This window comes from Protomyctophum parallelum, assembly GCF_964188405.1.
Source record: "Protomyctophum parallelum genome assembly, chromosome: 16".
Lineage (NCBI taxonomy): Eukaryota > Metazoa > Chordata > Actinopteri > Myctophiformes > Myctophidae > Protomyctophum > Protomyctophum parallelum.
Window position 1 is genome coordinate 2,693,070 of NC_139711.1, and position 16,221 is coordinate 2,709,290.

Genomic DNA, 16,221 nt, shown 5'->3' on the forward strand with positions numbered 1-16,221 from the left:
ATTTTCAGCACGGAACACATTGTACGGCGAAGAATAAATCAGGCATCACTGCGATTCATTCAATAACCAACTAAGCTATTGGAAGCTATTTTTCGTGGCACATTATGTTTAATCAAACAACAAGTTCCCTCAGTGTTTGTTAGGAGTTGGGACAGTGTCTGCTGCTGTCTGTCAGCGTGCATGATCATCATGCAGTAGCTACATGCGCGCTCCAGTGACAGCTGAGAAAGATTAGTTAATTTGTGTCGGATAGGGACTTATTGGTGGGTTTTCAGCTAAATATTAAGGCCTGTTTAGGGTGTGTTTTAGTGCCGGGGATTTCGCCTGGAAGACTCTATTGAAACACTCACTCTTGAACGAAAGTTGAACGTGAAAAAGTGACGTTCACACACGCCAGAAATGAACGCGTTCACAATGACGTTCATCAAACAGAAATACAGTACGTTCAGTTCACGTTCACCCTAAATGTGAACGAGTTCGTGAACGATCGTTCTTTGAACGCGTTCGGGTACAACACTGCCGCTGCGGCTCCGCTTCTCCGCTGGGAAGGTGATCATCTCGTTTTTATTTGTACTTTATTATCTACAGCACGGCCAGGGCACGCAACACTGATTATTATTGTATCGGGTCGCTCGTTATTTTTGAGAGAGAGAGAGAGAGAGAGAGAGAGACCGTTGAACACACACACACACACACACACACACACACACATACACACAGATCAGGGTTATCGTCATCTGCTGCTGCTCCACGTTTTTTTGTGGATTTCGGATCTGAAAAAAGGAACGTAATAACGCGCTCTATGTGCAAACTCCTCGGCGCGCCTTGGATATGAGCGCCTTGGAGCATGCTCAGAAAGACCAGAATGAACTTACAACCAAATTAGTGTATACATGAGTCCAATTTTCTTTCAATCGCATTGAACATCGGAGTAATCCGGCCAGTGACATCGGAATGGTTTTTAGATCGCATCGAGCGTTTTCATTCGGATGTACGTTTTTGTAGGTGTTTACATAACAACGTTTAATAGGATTGAAATTCTATTCGGAATGAAAAGGGGATTTAACTGCTCATGTAAACGTAGCCAATGGCTTAATTTGTCTGGATGGCGACAGTAAGGCTTTCTCTGTCATTTTATTTTGCAGGCAGGATAAACTGAAAAGGCGGTTGGCCCGTGATTTCCCCCAGCTGGTGTTTTCATTGCCCTGCAAGCGCAACATCTCTGAAATGCTTTTTTTTTGTTGATACATTAACAGCAGATAAACTGTTAAGACAAGGCTACCTCCTCCATCAGACACAACAACAGAGTCAACCGAGGTAAACCAAGTCGTCAGTTCACTACTGAATAGATTAGGACATTGTGCTTCTTGCAACACAGTCTAGACGCTAGCCTAGCTCAACCACAACTTCTCTAAGGGATTCTATGGGAAGTTACCAACAATACTGGTGTGGGGGGTAACATTGATTTGTTTTGGGGAGGAGACACTGGGGCACACATTAAAAGCACCTCATATAGCATCATGTACAACACTACCAACAGTCTAAAAAGACAAGGGCCGACAGAACTTGTTTCACGATTAAAGTGTTCCATTGCAGGCAGAGACATACCGGTTGAACACTGTGTCTGCTGCCAAACAGAACTGGCATATGTTTTTTTTGTGAAGTACACATATTATGCTGAAGCATGTACAGTGCCAATAGAGGATTTACAATGTAAATGTAGTGTTGCCACTATGCCTACAATCCATTTAAATGAAATGCATTTATGCAAAATGTTTGGATCCCCCCCCCCTTTCTGTATTTTTTAGTTATACACTTACATACACAGTACTGGCTTGTGACAAAATACTGCAGGATATTATGCGGAGAACTTTTAACCCAAAGTCCAGAAGGCTATTGTCTATGCAAAAATGCATTGAAATAGTACTGCCAAACGTGGGAACGAAAATCATTTTCCAGGCACTTTTTCTTGGGTCGCAGCACGGCCTACCAGATGAAACCTAGCTTATGGTCGCTGCTGTTGGCTTTGAGGACCTTTGCACAACCTAGTCCCTTTGCGCGACCACCTTTTTCAATAGCTAAAGCATAACATGATGCCAACACCAAAATGGGTTCCCGTTCAGAATGGGTTAAACCAGGGTTGAATTAAGAAATAATCCTATAAAAATAAATCCTATTCTGACAATAATCCTATGAGAGGAAAAAAAAAACAATAGGATTTTTAGTAGAATTTTTCTATCAGAATCCTATAGGAGTTTTTGACTAGGGTACTACACGCCCATAAAAGGGGGGTCATGTGGTTAAACGTGTATCTGCCCCATCCATCCCTCCCTCCTTTCCGACGAACAGCTGTTCCTGTGAGAAAAGGTGTGTCCTCCTCACCTCTTCGTCTCCTGCGTCCTTCTCCCTCCACGCCACCTTCGTCGTCTCCTTCGTCCATCTCCTCTGATCCACTGGCTTCAGAGCCCGAGATCTCCTCACCTATGAGAGCACCGCATTACTTATGTGTGTGTGTGTGTGTGTGTCTGTGTGTGTCTGTGTGTGTGTGTGTGAATGCTCTGCATTTCTCACACACGCACACGCACACGCACACACACGGACACACACACACGCGCTATGAAAGGCCAACCTGCTCATCGGGAGCATTTAGGCCGGGGTTCAGTGACTTGTTCACAGAATCTTTGAAATAAAGCCAGGAAGAGCTGGGAATCGAATTCCGAAACCTTCCAGTTCCTAGATGGGCCACGCCACTATCTATTCTACAGTATACACACATCTGTATTCTGTACAAAATGTGTACATTTCCTTAGTGGGGTGGTAAATACTGTAATCATGTATTCATCAGTGTATCGACAGATTCACTATGGGAGTGGTGAATGTAGAATTGGAATGTGGGCCCCATTATCAGATTATTTTCCTGCTGAAATTTCTCCGATCCTTCTAAAAGGCCCATTGATTGAACAGACCAAGGATAGGAGAAAACAAATGGGGGAAAAAAAACTCTATGTCTACAAGTGAATGGGCTGTAGGCATGTGCAATACTGTGGCTGTCTTGGTTTGCTTTCCTTTTTGCTTGTCGAGTGTCGCAACCACTGCAAGGAACAGCAATGTCCGTGTTCACCTATGTGTTGGTTCATTCACCTATGTGTCGGTTCATGAGCACCAGTATGACTATTAGTACCAGTAGGGGCGCTGTTGTGCCAGAAACAGAGAGAGAGGGTGCACTGCTGCACTGTTGCCTGCTAATGAGAGAGAGATGAACTGAAGGAACCCTGTTTTTTTGTTTTGTCTGCCCTGTCAGTTTGTTAAAGTATGTCTTTTGTAAAGGTTTGTAAAGTAAGTAACTGTATGTGACAAAATTTAAAAAGCAATACAAAATATCAAAACGAGAACTGTACCTTCCTGTAGCTTCTTCTTCAGCTCCTCGATCTCCTTCTGGAACTGTCGCAGCAGGGCGTCCTTGGGGTCCTCGTTGATCCGGGCTTTGTTCTTGATGTTCTTGGCGCGGTTGGCGTAGCGCAGCGTGCTGATGGTCTCGTCGTAGTTGTAGTCTGCCGGCCCGATGTTTGCACACTGCAGAGGGGGGGGGGACCCGTACTCGTTAATTAGAAGTAAAGCCCAACACATACACCAGGTGCGCAGCGACGCGGCAACGCCTGGAAAAATAGAACGGTGGCGTATCGGAGCGTCAGGCGAGGCGTGAACGCGCGTCGGACGCCGCCAGGTGTGGGATAGGTTCATTGAAAATGACGGAGGCGGCTGTTTTGACGCACGGCGTTCGCAGACGGTGTGTGATGGGGTTTAAGTTATCTTCCATGGAGTCCTTACTTTGTTTCAAAACGTTTTGTAAACATTTAAAAAATCAATGCCATTAGAGGAAAAAATTATCTTGAAATAAAAAATAAATAAAACTAGAAAAAGTGCCCTTCTGGGCACAGGTCTCCACCAGGTTATCCACAGATCCGTGCAGTTAGAGGTAAAAACACTTTTCGGCCAGTTATAGCGCCACCTTGAGGCTGAGTTGAAATTGTTCATGTGGCATTTCGTCCTCGGCCTAGTGGGAATGTGCGTGCACAATTTCACGGAAATCACGCGATGTGTTCATGATTTGCAGCATTTTGTTTGAAACTGAGCACTCCTGTGAACTTTGGAAGCCAATCTTAACCAATCAGGATGGAGTCTGAGAAATCTGAAAGACCCGTTTCGTTGAATGGCTCTAGAGAGACTGTGTACTAATTTGCGTGATGTTTGGACAAAATCTGTAGGTGTACTGTGAAAAAACTTGTTTTGCACAAAGCGGCCTCCTGGTGGCGCTATAACAGGCCGTTCTGGAAAGTTTGGGGCAGAGGTTCATCGTTGGCATCCAGGGAGTGTGTGTGCAAAATTTGGCATCGACCGGGTTAACGGTGGCCGAGATTAGCTGTTCACGGACACACGGACACACACACGGACGGACACGCGGACGGACGAAGTGCAAAACATACTCTCCCCACATGCCTTCGGCCTGGTGGAGACAAAAAGTAAGCAGTTTAAATCAAAAAAGACAATACAGTGGTGGACATTTTTTTTAACCTTTTGTTTTCAATACAAAAGGTTATGGTGCTATTCTGTCATTTCCATAAAATAATTGATGAATTGTTGATGGACCACAAAGGAATTGTGCCCTTTTTGGGCTTTTTTGTCATCCTTGGGTGATGATACTATATACAGTACAACTAGAAAGAGGCAATTCTGGGAAATTGCAAAGTGTGGTTGCCTACATTGCACCTGTCGAAAATGGAATTGCTTTTGGCTCTGTGTTGATTAAGCCACCCTCGACATGTGATTCAGATTTGGGATGGATCGGACATTCCGTGCGTGAATTGTGGCATTTTTTGTAAAATAGGCCCCTCCCACTAAATTCGGAAGTCGATTACGGCCGAACGATACAGAAGATCTAAATTCTGACTGTGCTGTTTTAATCGGATAGGTCCGGAGATCATGTGTACCGGTTTTTGTGAGATTTGGACAAAATCTGTAGGAGGAGCAGCAAAAGGTGTGTTTTGAACATAATTCAAAATGGCGGGAAATCTATCTAGACGCAAATGGGCGTGGCCTATATGGGGAGATGCGTCATGACCCAAGGAATCCAGGGATTTGATTTTACGACCTACGGTTCAAGAGTTATACCCCAAAACGTAAAGTTGGCTGTTATAGCGCCACCATGAGGCCGACCGGTATACTTCTAAGGTGATTAATTTTAGTAATTATTATGAATCTCTCCTCCAAGTCTTGTAAGTATAGCCCTTACGGTCTCAGAGGAAAAAATACTTGAAAGTGAGTTTTTGCATTTTCCCATTCATGTCTACGGGGAAATTTAATGCACTAATTAATTCATATCAATTAAACTATCCAACAAATGTCTTAGCAAAATACACGCACACGATTCCCGTCGTTTTGACATATGGCTCGAGTGCGTGCGACAAAAACTGTGGGAGGTATTTTATTTTTATTTTTTTTAACCTTTATTTAACCAGTAAAATCACATTGAGACTGAGTCTCTTTTACAAGTGGGAACTGGCCAAGAGGTATAACACGACAAAATAAAGTTTATCTATAATAATAATAAAGAAGAAAATAAATAAAAGGGCAGAAAAACAATAGTATGGTTGCCCATTGGCAACCACACTAATTAACTGTATGTCGGAAAGTTCTTTTGTGCTCTTTACGTCACCAAATAAAATGGACAAATCAATCAATCAATCAATCAGCTGTGTGTGTGTGTGTGTGTGTGTGTGTGTGTGTGTGTGTGTGTACCATCATGGTCTTGGAGTTTCCCCCCAGCGAGTCCTGCAGCAGGCGGGTGAGCTTGGAGTTCCTGTAGGGGACGTGTGTGCTCTTGCCGTCCACCAGGGCAGAGATGACGTTCCCCAGGGTGGACAGGGACAGGTTGATCTTGGTGGCCTCCTTCAGACGCTGTCCCGTGGCGCCCGTTTTCCCCTGCCTCTCGGAACCCTGGGGGAGGGAGGGGGTGAGGGTGGGGGTGGGGGTGGGGGTGGTGGGTGAGATGGAACAGCCCTGATAACGTGACGGTTCTCTGCGTCTGTGTGACCACACACACACCTGATGCTTATCATCGTCGCTGTCGTCGGGGTGGAAACCTACTGTGACTTTTCAGGAAATGTAAAGTCAGACCCGTCTGAAGTGAGTGGCTGGTGCTGTACCTGCACTTGTGCCGTGCCGTGCTGTGCTGTGCTCTACTGTACAAAGCCCTCCCCCCTGGCCTGTGTGTGTGTGTGTGTCTCTGCTTTAGGCTGTGCAACAGTGACACTTGGTGGTGAACAAATGCTATTGTCGTGCTCGGACACAGGGACACAGGGAGGGACACACACACACACACACACACACACACATAGCTGTCTATAGGAGTGGTTGAATCACTCAAAAAGAAGGGAGGGGGGGAAATGTTTCCCAATAGATCCAATGGAGTTCATCAATCTTAGCATACATATAGTCATTGTGGAGCAAATATTTGACAAAAACAGCTGATCTATAAGCTTACGTGTCGGAATGCTCTGAGCTTAATTGATCGAGCAAAGATATTTAGTTTTGAATGAAAACGGGAAGGTGCCAAGTAAAAGGGGTTGGGGGTGACCTGAGTTTTCCCAACGACGTGTTCACCTGCATGAGCATCATGACCACACTGTTCCTAGAAAATACTCTTGAGAAAACGTCGAATAGTGGGTTACAAAAACTCACCGCGAGATCAACCAGATGTAGTTTGCCCATGCGAACGTGTTGGTTTCCATCCACGCCTTTCTCGCTGCACTCGATGGTGATGGTGAAGATAGCGTGCGAGCGGGAACTGTGCTCATTCATATTGGTGGCACCAACCGACCCTAAAACATAGACATTTAACCACACACTAGCTCTGAAAGGTCATCATACATAGTATAGGATAGGGGTACAACAGTTAATAAAAAAATTAACAATTTTCGATTATATGAAACAATTACAAAAAATTATATCGGTTCCCTTCCCATTCTATTATCTTGGCCCTCGGGTCTGTTTGTCCGAGAGGACCCCTGTGCTCAGCATTGATCGCTAGAGAAAAGCATTGCACAGTTCTACGATGATTACACTGACGTGGGATCAGATTTAAACTGACCTGGGATCAGATTAATCCCACAAAGTTGAGCCGTGCAATGCATGCCGAGTCTTGCCAACAACAATTCAGTGAGAATTGAGCGGAAAGTGCAAAGTCTATGGCACACAGACTCAGAGCGCTTCAAACTATACCCATGGAATCAAAATGTGCACGTGGAGTGTGGAAATCATTTATTCCACTATCTATGAACACAGGATTGTGTAAAAATGGGTCCTTTTGGTTCATTCAGTCTACAAAAGTGGATATTTATACAAATGATACATTTACGTTCAATTAAACTTCTTGAATAATGGATTATTAAATTATCTGTGGTCTGAGACTTGAGTGCTTACGGTTTTTGTGCCCCAGTGTCATGATCCGGTCCATGTCGTCAGCGTTGTTGACGACATAACCCGAAAGGTCTTTGATGTACACGCCAACGTCGGGTCTCTCTTTCACCTACGACACACAAATTGGGCCACCGTCACACAACAAACTCCTACACAAAACTTGCGGCGCTGTCAAGCCCACCGCAACAAACTCCTACACAACACTGCGGCGCTGTCGAGCCCACCGGTCCGCCACAACAAACTCCCACGTAAAAACACATGTGACTCAAATAGCAATGCTTGGAGTGTTGCATCCGCCTCTGACCTCCAGCCTCTGCATTTGGTCCTTCCCCAGCAAATCACGAACTTCCTCATTGTAGATCTCCAAATATGATACACGAACCAAAAACCTGTGGCAATGAGACAGCGAGAGAGAGCGAGAGAGAGAGAGAGAGGGGTAGATAACAGTGGAGAACTTTCAATCTGGCGTCCCTGTTATTGCCGCGTGTCGTTAAATGTGGAACACAGACATTTTTGAACATAAACACATTTTATATAAAATTGGTTCAACGCATTGTGAGCTTGTACATTCAGCTATTTATGACCGAATATAAAATGGCGCTTAAGTGGTTAACCCATTTAGGCTTGACGTCGGAATAAATAAATAAAAAAGTCTTAAGAATATATGTTCAAAGATTTGTGCCGCATTTTCACGATTATTCAAAAAGTAGTGGCGCGCTATGAGCTTGTAGATCTGCTATTTTTCAATAGTTAGAACACCCAAAAGGGGTTCCCGTACAGAATGGGTTAAAAAGTTGAACTGTGAGCAGCATAATAGGTCATGACTAGATTTTGTGCGTGACATATTATTTCTGCTGCCTGATGGTGCTAAGAGTGGCATGTCATGCTACTCATCAGATGAGATGGAGTACAGTCAATAAATGAAACAGGGTTTGTGTAAGGGGTGACTACTGACACCATTAATACAATGGATTAGTCCGTCCAACTCAAAATGAATGAATTAATATGTTAGTTATCGAATAAATCGGTTTAGTGTACAGCATATTTAAGAGATATATTTGTTTAATATGTGCTATTTCAAGGTGTCTATTTGTGATGATAACTTGTGTCCACTGAGTATTTAACATAATGTTGTACTTTACATTACCGGTAACCTATTTTACCTTCATTTTTTTTATGTTCTAGAGTAGACTCTAGTCTAGAGCCTTAGATTAATCATACTGGTTAACTCATAATAACAAAAAAAAGATTGACAGATTATTAAACAGTTTAAGAGCCACAAACGACAAGACGTTTTATTGCCAATTATGGACCGGATGCCACGGGCGACAAGACATGCTCCCTTGGGGGAAAAATATATATATATATATATATATATATATATATATTTATTTATATATTCTCTTTTTCTTTTTTTTATCCATATTTTGAAAATTCCTCTACTCTGGTGTACAGGTGCTGACATGCACATTACATGCATAATATAATTACAATAATGTATAATGGGCGAATTGGCAACCAAAGACTAAACTGGTGACCACCAGGTGGCGCTGAAAGTTAAACAAATCATTGGCACAATCGTTTGTGTGGTTGGTTGCTCTTACCGAGTGTCACCCTCAGCCTTGGCAATGTGACCAAAGACATGAGCAAAGGAGTTAGGGATTATCCCTCGGAGCTCTGGCACTGCCCGCACACCCTCCATGGTGAAGGTCTTCCCTGTGCCAGTCTGCCCATACGCAAAGATGGTGCCTGGAATGAAACAATTACTGCCTTAGTTTCGGTGTGGAGTTTGCATGTTCTCCCCATGTCCCCGCCTAGGGTAGGTACAGTACCCTCACAAAAAAACATGCAGTAATCCTGGTCTCTAAAACTGCCTCCCCCCTGGCCAGCCGGGGGGCCTGATGGAGGGGAAAGGAACTGGTTGGAATAACGCGTTCCTTCCACGCGCTACGTCCAAACCAGGGAAACTCCCCCCTGTCAGGGTGTAAAGGAGCAACTTGGACACTCAGGCATGAAGGAAGCATGAGTTCAAGTCCGTTGCTCCATGTCCCCCATATATGGGGACAAGGTTGGAGACTGAAGCCCTGGTCGAAATGAGGACGAGTACATTTATCAATTGCTTAAGGAAACACATATTAAAAACACTGCAGTGTAGCCTACAGAATATTCTGTCTGTCTGTGCATAAACATGGAGTGCTGTCACTGTGTGGGGACTGGGGAGTAGGAACTTTCATCTCCATTTTGTGCTGCTGTCTGTTCTCAATGCGCTCAGCGCTGTGCCTCCATGCCCAAAAGAACAGTGCATGGCTGCGTGCGTATAGTGAGAAAGAGAGAGCGAGGGTGAGAGAGAGGTCCAGTCCCCGACAGCACGACACATGCACGTGTGACGTTATAATTTTAACACCATAGATTTCACTGTGTAGCCTAGCCGCTAGGCTATAGTTTATGAATTGAACACATTGATAAAGGTCCCTGCTGCGGATGACAGCGCAGTGTGAAGGCAAACCGCAGCAAATTAAATATGCAAGAATTCCAACTTCTCCGCCCATTCTACCGACGTATTAGGTGAGAATGTGACCTTAGTCTCGCATAAGGCTCATACATTACATAGTCTGGATATTCGGTGGTGACCACCGAACTACAACGTGACGTCACGGGCCACGGTGAAGAGAAAACCACCGCCACCGCTCCAGCCCTTCTCTCTGTTTTTACTCACCACCGCTCAACGTTATTTCAGCTCCGGTGGTCAGCTCACCACCGGATCGGTGGTCACCACCTCACCACCGAAAATCCAGACTATGACCTATAATAGCCAGACAACTATTCCACAATCTCTGAATGCTATAGTCTGGAACTACACCTCCTGAAATCTGATAAACAAAAAAAATTTTTTTTAAATATTTTATTTTTATTTCTGCTTAAAACAGCAAGCTAAATATGCTTTGGTGATTTTAATTTATATAAGGAAAGTGGGGAGAAGGCTTCACATCCACTTTCTCCCTTAATCATCAAAACAGCTTCCGTGTCCCAGACTGTATGACCGACCGTAAGCATTTGAAAAACAGTCTGGCCACACGAGAGACTACCATAACTTCACTTGTGTAGGTCTACAATATTAGTGCAGTAGTTCCCGACCTTAGATGTAGATTTCACTGCAATCGTTTATTAATAATCACAAAAATGCCCAGTGAATGCTCAGCTGCAAGCATATCATCTGTTACTTTTCAAATCAGAATCCAAATCCAAAATGGCAAAAGTAGCAAATCAACCGGCTTGTTTCAAGCTTGCGGATCTGCTAGCTTTGATGTTTGTGTGACACTGTACTGTGATCAAGTACTACAAGTAGGGCACTACTTTACGGAGAGAAAAAAACCCCACTGACAGTTAAAATATGGAGACAGAAGGTTAAAGGCTCGTACATACTCCAGTTCTTTGTGATAGGTTATCACCGTTTTAGGTGATAACCTCCATGTGGTTTACCCAACTTCTAGAACCAATCAGTGAACGGGGGTGATAGCTCCAGAGTGAAAAGACTTGTCTGATAGTAAAAACAGAGAGATGGGTCTGTGTCCGGCTGTCCGCGGTGATAGCTGATCATCACCGTGACTGACGTAACATAATATCACCAAAAACTGGAGTATGTATGAGCCTTTAGGGGGTTATGAGGATAGGAGCTGCCCAACAGTAGCGAACAGTACAGTAAATAAACGCACCATTGTAGCCCTCTAACACCGAGTCGATGATGGGCCTGGCGGTCAGATTGTAAACATCCAGCTGGTTGCTGTCCGGTCCAAACACCGTGTCAAACGTAAACGTCTTGGGAGGTTCATGGGGCGTCTCCAGCTTGTTGACCGTTATGGTGCCTCGGATCTCGTCCACGCTGACGGCCAGCTTGTGACCCTGTGTCTTCTCCTTCTGGTTGAGAGGACGACATCTCACCACCACCTTCACGTTGTCACACACTTCTGGTTTATTGCCCTGGGAAAGAAAATGTGATTGATTGATTGATTGATTGATTGATTGATTGATTGATTGATTGATTGATTTGATTGATTACTTTATTATTAGCAGTTTGCAAAAAAAAGCACAGGAAAGTACAGTTCGATACAACAGTCAGTTGTAAGGAGCGAAATTTATTTAATCCCTTGTTTGAGCTGAATCTGGGTTGCACATGGTTTGTTGAACTCCCTCTGGTGCTGTGTGTGTGTGTGTGTGTGTGTGTGTGTGTGTGTGTGTGTGTGTGTGTGTGTGTGTGTGTGTGTGTGTGTGTGTGTGTGTGTGTGTGAACTTTGTTGACATTTAGACAGGTACATGGGTAATGGTATATCTTGGTGTAGCAAATCTTGTAGACCAGACCCATTGCAGGATGCTGTTGACTCTGTCGTCGTATGGTGGGTTCGGAGAGTGAAGCCAAGTAGTTTAGCCTGACCAGTTTGTTTTGGGAGGTCTAGAGCCTTGGATTAAGGGCCTTTGAGGTCCTGTGGTACCAAGAGGTGCATGCATTAGTAGTCAAACAAATCTTGTACAAGTGCTCCTGTTAGGGTCTTGACTCTTCAAGGTGTTTTTGTTGACCAGTGAGGAGATCCTGTGTGTGTGTGTACAGGAATCTTGTTCTTTGGTTGACTTTTCTGATTACGTTTTCAGCCACACTAACCAAGAAGCAGCTCCAGGCTTAATGTCAACGAAGTGCACACCCATAATAACCCCAGAGGGAATTCAACAAAACCATGTGCAACCCAGATTCAGCACAAGGGAGTAAAGGGACTAAATTATTTTCGCTCCTATGCCACCAAAATGTGGAACGCCCTAGGCTACCAACAGTCATTAAGACATGCGAATCCCTTGACTCCTTCAAAACCGCTCTCAAAGGGCACCTGTGACGGCTGCAATTCGAAACTGTCCCCTGTAAAATCTGAATCCCCACCCACCCCTCACTGTATATGTTTTTTTTCCCCTTTTCACCTCCTCTATGATCAGATGATTTCCTGTTTTTGGCTATATAGAAGTGTATATTAGTACGTCTATAAATGTTATGATGATGAATTGAACACGGTGAACCCTATTGTAAACGAGTATAATGCTATGGTGTCACCCACACACAGTTTTTGATTGATTTGTGTACTAACAGTTTGCAGAATTACAGTACATTTCAAGTACAACTCAATACAAAAACTGTTAACTGGGAATGGACGACAGACACCATAAAGCATTACACTTGTTTACAAGAGGGCCCACCATTTTCAATTCATCAAAATGTTAACAGTTAACAGTTTTGTATTGAGTTGTGCTTGGAATGTTCTGCAATTCTCCAATCTGTTATTAAATACTTCAATCAATCAACGGTAATTTAATCTTTTGGTGTGTGATAATAATATTGTCACCCACTTCAACTGAGAAGCCGTCTGCCTGGCTGAGAACATGTCATGTGCAAGTGCAACCTTTAATAATTGACAGCATTCAAATGCAAAGCTCCAGTTCTGTTGAGTCACGTACGCGACAACAAACAGTAATTAAAGCGTAATAGCAATCAATCACGGCCTTGGTTTGCATTTTTTATATATTAATGTAACGTTAGCTGGTTGCTAGGCAAAAGATCCGACGCAAACACAGGGCTGCTAACGTCACGGTTATACCTATAGCATGCGGAACAGATCATTATGACAATCAAATCCTCACGTTTAATATCATCATGTTAAGTGACATTTAGAGAAATGTCGTTTCATGACGATGTAGCAGTGACTGTTCATTAGCTAGCTTAGCTAACGTATCGATTAGCATCACATCATCACATCAGACGAAGGGTGGAACCCCCGATAACAAAACACAACATAGAGGCGTGGCGACCTACCGGCATGTTGAGAACGGGGGAAGTGTCGTCTTATTGTTCGCCTCGGAACAATTAAAGAGTCGTAATTGCCTTGGTAGTTGTTTTTTTGTTATTGTTATTTGATCATTTGACGATTTAAATGCCGACACAGAGGAGCCCCGGCCATAGCATCAGCTCAGGCTGCGCATGCGCGATGGAGGTGATTCTACATCCCATAGCCCAGAGGGTGCTGTGTTGCCAGGCAACCGACAGTAGACACTATTGATTGATTGATTGATTGAAATATGTATTAACAGTTTGTAGAATTACAGTACATTTCAAGCACAAACTCAATACAGAGACTGTTAACTGTGAGTGCACGACCCAATTAAGCATTACACTTGTTTACAACAGGGTCCACATTGTTCAATTCATCAAAACATTTAGAGACATACAAATAGACATTTCTATGTAGTTAAAGGTATATTCAGTGATTTCACTTAATTCAAATATCACTTATTTTTTTGTTTGGTTGTGATAATCCTCCCTACTATAGAGTGTGCTGGCCATATAAGGAGTTCCTCCCTGTCCCCAGTTAACCCCTGGGGGTCAAAAAACCTTCGGTTTCGTTTTTGACTCTCTATCCTGATTGGACGAAAGGCTGGGTCCCACAGCCAAAAACGAAACCTAAGGTTTTTTGAGTGAAATCACTGAATATACCTTTAAAGAACAGAACAGGAATTCATCATATAGGAAGCAAAAAGGGAAAAGATACATATACAGTGAGGGGAAAGGGGGGGGGGGTGGGGGGGATTCAGATTTTACAGAGGCCAGTTTCGAATTGCAGCCATCCGTAGGTGCCCTTTGAGAGCGGTTTTGAAGGAGTCAAGGGATTCACATGTCTTAATGACTGTTGGTAGGGCGTTCCACATTTTGGTGGCATAGGAGCGAAAATAATTTAGTCCCTTGTTTGTGCCGAATCTGGGTTGTACATGGTTTGTCGCACTCCCTCTGGTGTTGTGGGTGTGGACTTCGTTTACATTAAGGAAGTATTTAGACAGGTACATGGGTATCTTAGTGCTGTATCGAATCTTGTGGACCAGACCCATTGCAAGATGCTGTACTCTGTCGTCGACCCTAAGCCATCCCAGCCTGTCAAAGTGGGCAGGGGTGAGGTGGGTTCGGGGGGTGAGGCCAAGTAGGAGCCTGACCAGTTTGTTTTGGGAGGTCTGGAGCCTTGTTTTAAGGGCCTTTGAGGTGCTGTGGTACCAAGAGGTGGATGCATAGTCAAAGAAACCTTGTACGAGGGCTCCTGTTAAGGTCTTCAAGGTGTTTTTGTTGACCAGTGAGGAGATCCTGTAAAGGAATCTTGTTCTTTGATTGACTTTTTTGATTACGTTGGTGGCCATTTTATCACCGGAAAGATTGGCCTCCAGGATGGAACCTAGGTAGGTAATTTCATCTTTCCGTGTGATAATGTTGTCACCCACTCTAATCAAGAAGCCATCTGCCTTACAGATATGGCTCTGACAGTAGGGTACCAGAACAGAAAACCCGTTTTATTAAAGTACCGGTAATTAAAAAAACAAATCTCTGGGACCCCAATCTACACTATAGTGCAGCTCATATAATGGAAGGTATTGTGCATTTTATGACTAGCATGAAACTTTCAGGATACCATCTACACACCCCAAGGTTTGATTTCAGACGTGGAAACACTTTCTGACTGACCTCTGGTGACCTTGAGGGGTCATTGACCTCAGAATTGCATTTTTGCAGGTTTTGCTTTTATTTTCCACTATAATAATTTATGTTTGTTAAATGGAAGTTTTGTTCTAATGAATGACAACTTAAACCCCAATAGTCTACAGAAATGGTGAATCATGTCAACTTTTATGATATAAACATTAAAAACATCTAGGGGAGCGGTTAAGCTCATATATGGAAGGTATTGTGCATTTTACGACTAAAGCATGACACTTTCTACAGTGCTAGCGCAATAAGATGCAGCTCTTACACAGCTACAAAAAGGACTGTATGAAGAGGTATAAGGAGTTTGTGGAGATGGTCAAAGCCAAGAAAGCTGCACAGGAGCTTGTGGCAGTGAAGAAAGAGTAAAAAATTACAAGAACCATGCACAAAAGAGATAGTTATCGTTATTTTAACATTATTGTATTGGTCTTTTATTTTTTTAATGAAGTTATAGGGAAGAAAGAAATACAGAAAGACTTGATTGATGAGTTTGTTTGGTTTTTATATCCAATATCGTTACAGTATATTCAAAGGTGCTATAGGGCAGTGCTATAGCAGTGGTGGCCATTTTCTGGTTCCATCCATCCAGACCCCATTCATTTTTCACATATAGAGATTTCCAAACAATATTTATATCAATTATTCTAAGCCTACAGTATGTAATCAAGCCATCTATAGGATCCTGGTAATTAATGACCATAAATTTAATTATGTGAAAAACAAATAAAAACCCTCAAAACAAAGGCTATTGTATATTATATAATTAAATATTAAAAAATAAATCACATAATCAAATGTTTTAACGTCATGATTCAGTAGGGTCCTGGATGGCTTGATTTTATAGGCTTATTCATTTTTTTATATAAATATTCGTAGAAATCTCGATGGGGAAAAAAACAATGGGGTCTGGATCGATGGAACCCGAAAATGGCTGCCACTGCTACTGTATGCCCTATTCATCTCACGATTTTGGTTTTGGGGGCAGTATATGGCAAGTGTTTTGGGGGAAGTAACTGTTGGATACTCTTAAACCTCCTACCAGGTGGCAGGAATTTAGGGAGATGTTGGGAGATAATATGGTACCATTTCTGTCATAACACTTGCTACCAGTGACACCGATGGAGAATCCAAGCTAATATAAACTGAAGACTTTATATGTTTGGGAAGTTAGCTATTATAGAAGTCAT

General features: G+C 43.2%; 1 protein-coding gene across 1 annotated transcript in view; it reads right to left on the reverse strand.

Moving 5' to 3' along the window:
• kif3a (kinesin family member 3A) overlaps positions 1-13,465 on the reverse strand; it is a 35,364-nt gene extending 21,899 nt beyond the window's left edge. The window contains exons 1-9 of the mRNA XM_083785789.1: positions 13,325-13,465; positions 11,190-11,454; positions 9,081-9,225; positions 7,781-7,865; positions 7,480-7,585; positions 6,739-6,878; positions 5,797-5,994; positions 3,399-3,573; positions 2,383-2,481 (exon numbers count right to left, since the gene is read on the reverse strand). Coding sequence (XP_083641915.1) covers positions 2,383-2,481; positions 3,399-3,573; positions 5,797-5,994; positions 6,739-6,878; positions 7,480-7,585; positions 7,781-7,865; positions 9,081-9,225; positions 11,190-11,454; positions 13,325-13,330 — 1,219 coding nt within the window. The 5' untranslated portion in view covers positions 13,331-13,465. The remainder of the gene's footprint in view (positions 1-2,382; positions 2,482-3,398; positions 3,574-5,796; positions 5,995-6,738; positions 6,879-7,479; positions 7,586-7,780; positions 7,866-9,080; positions 9,226-11,189; positions 11,455-13,324) is intronic.
• Between the last annotated feature and the right edge of the window lie 2,756 nt (positions 13,466-16,221).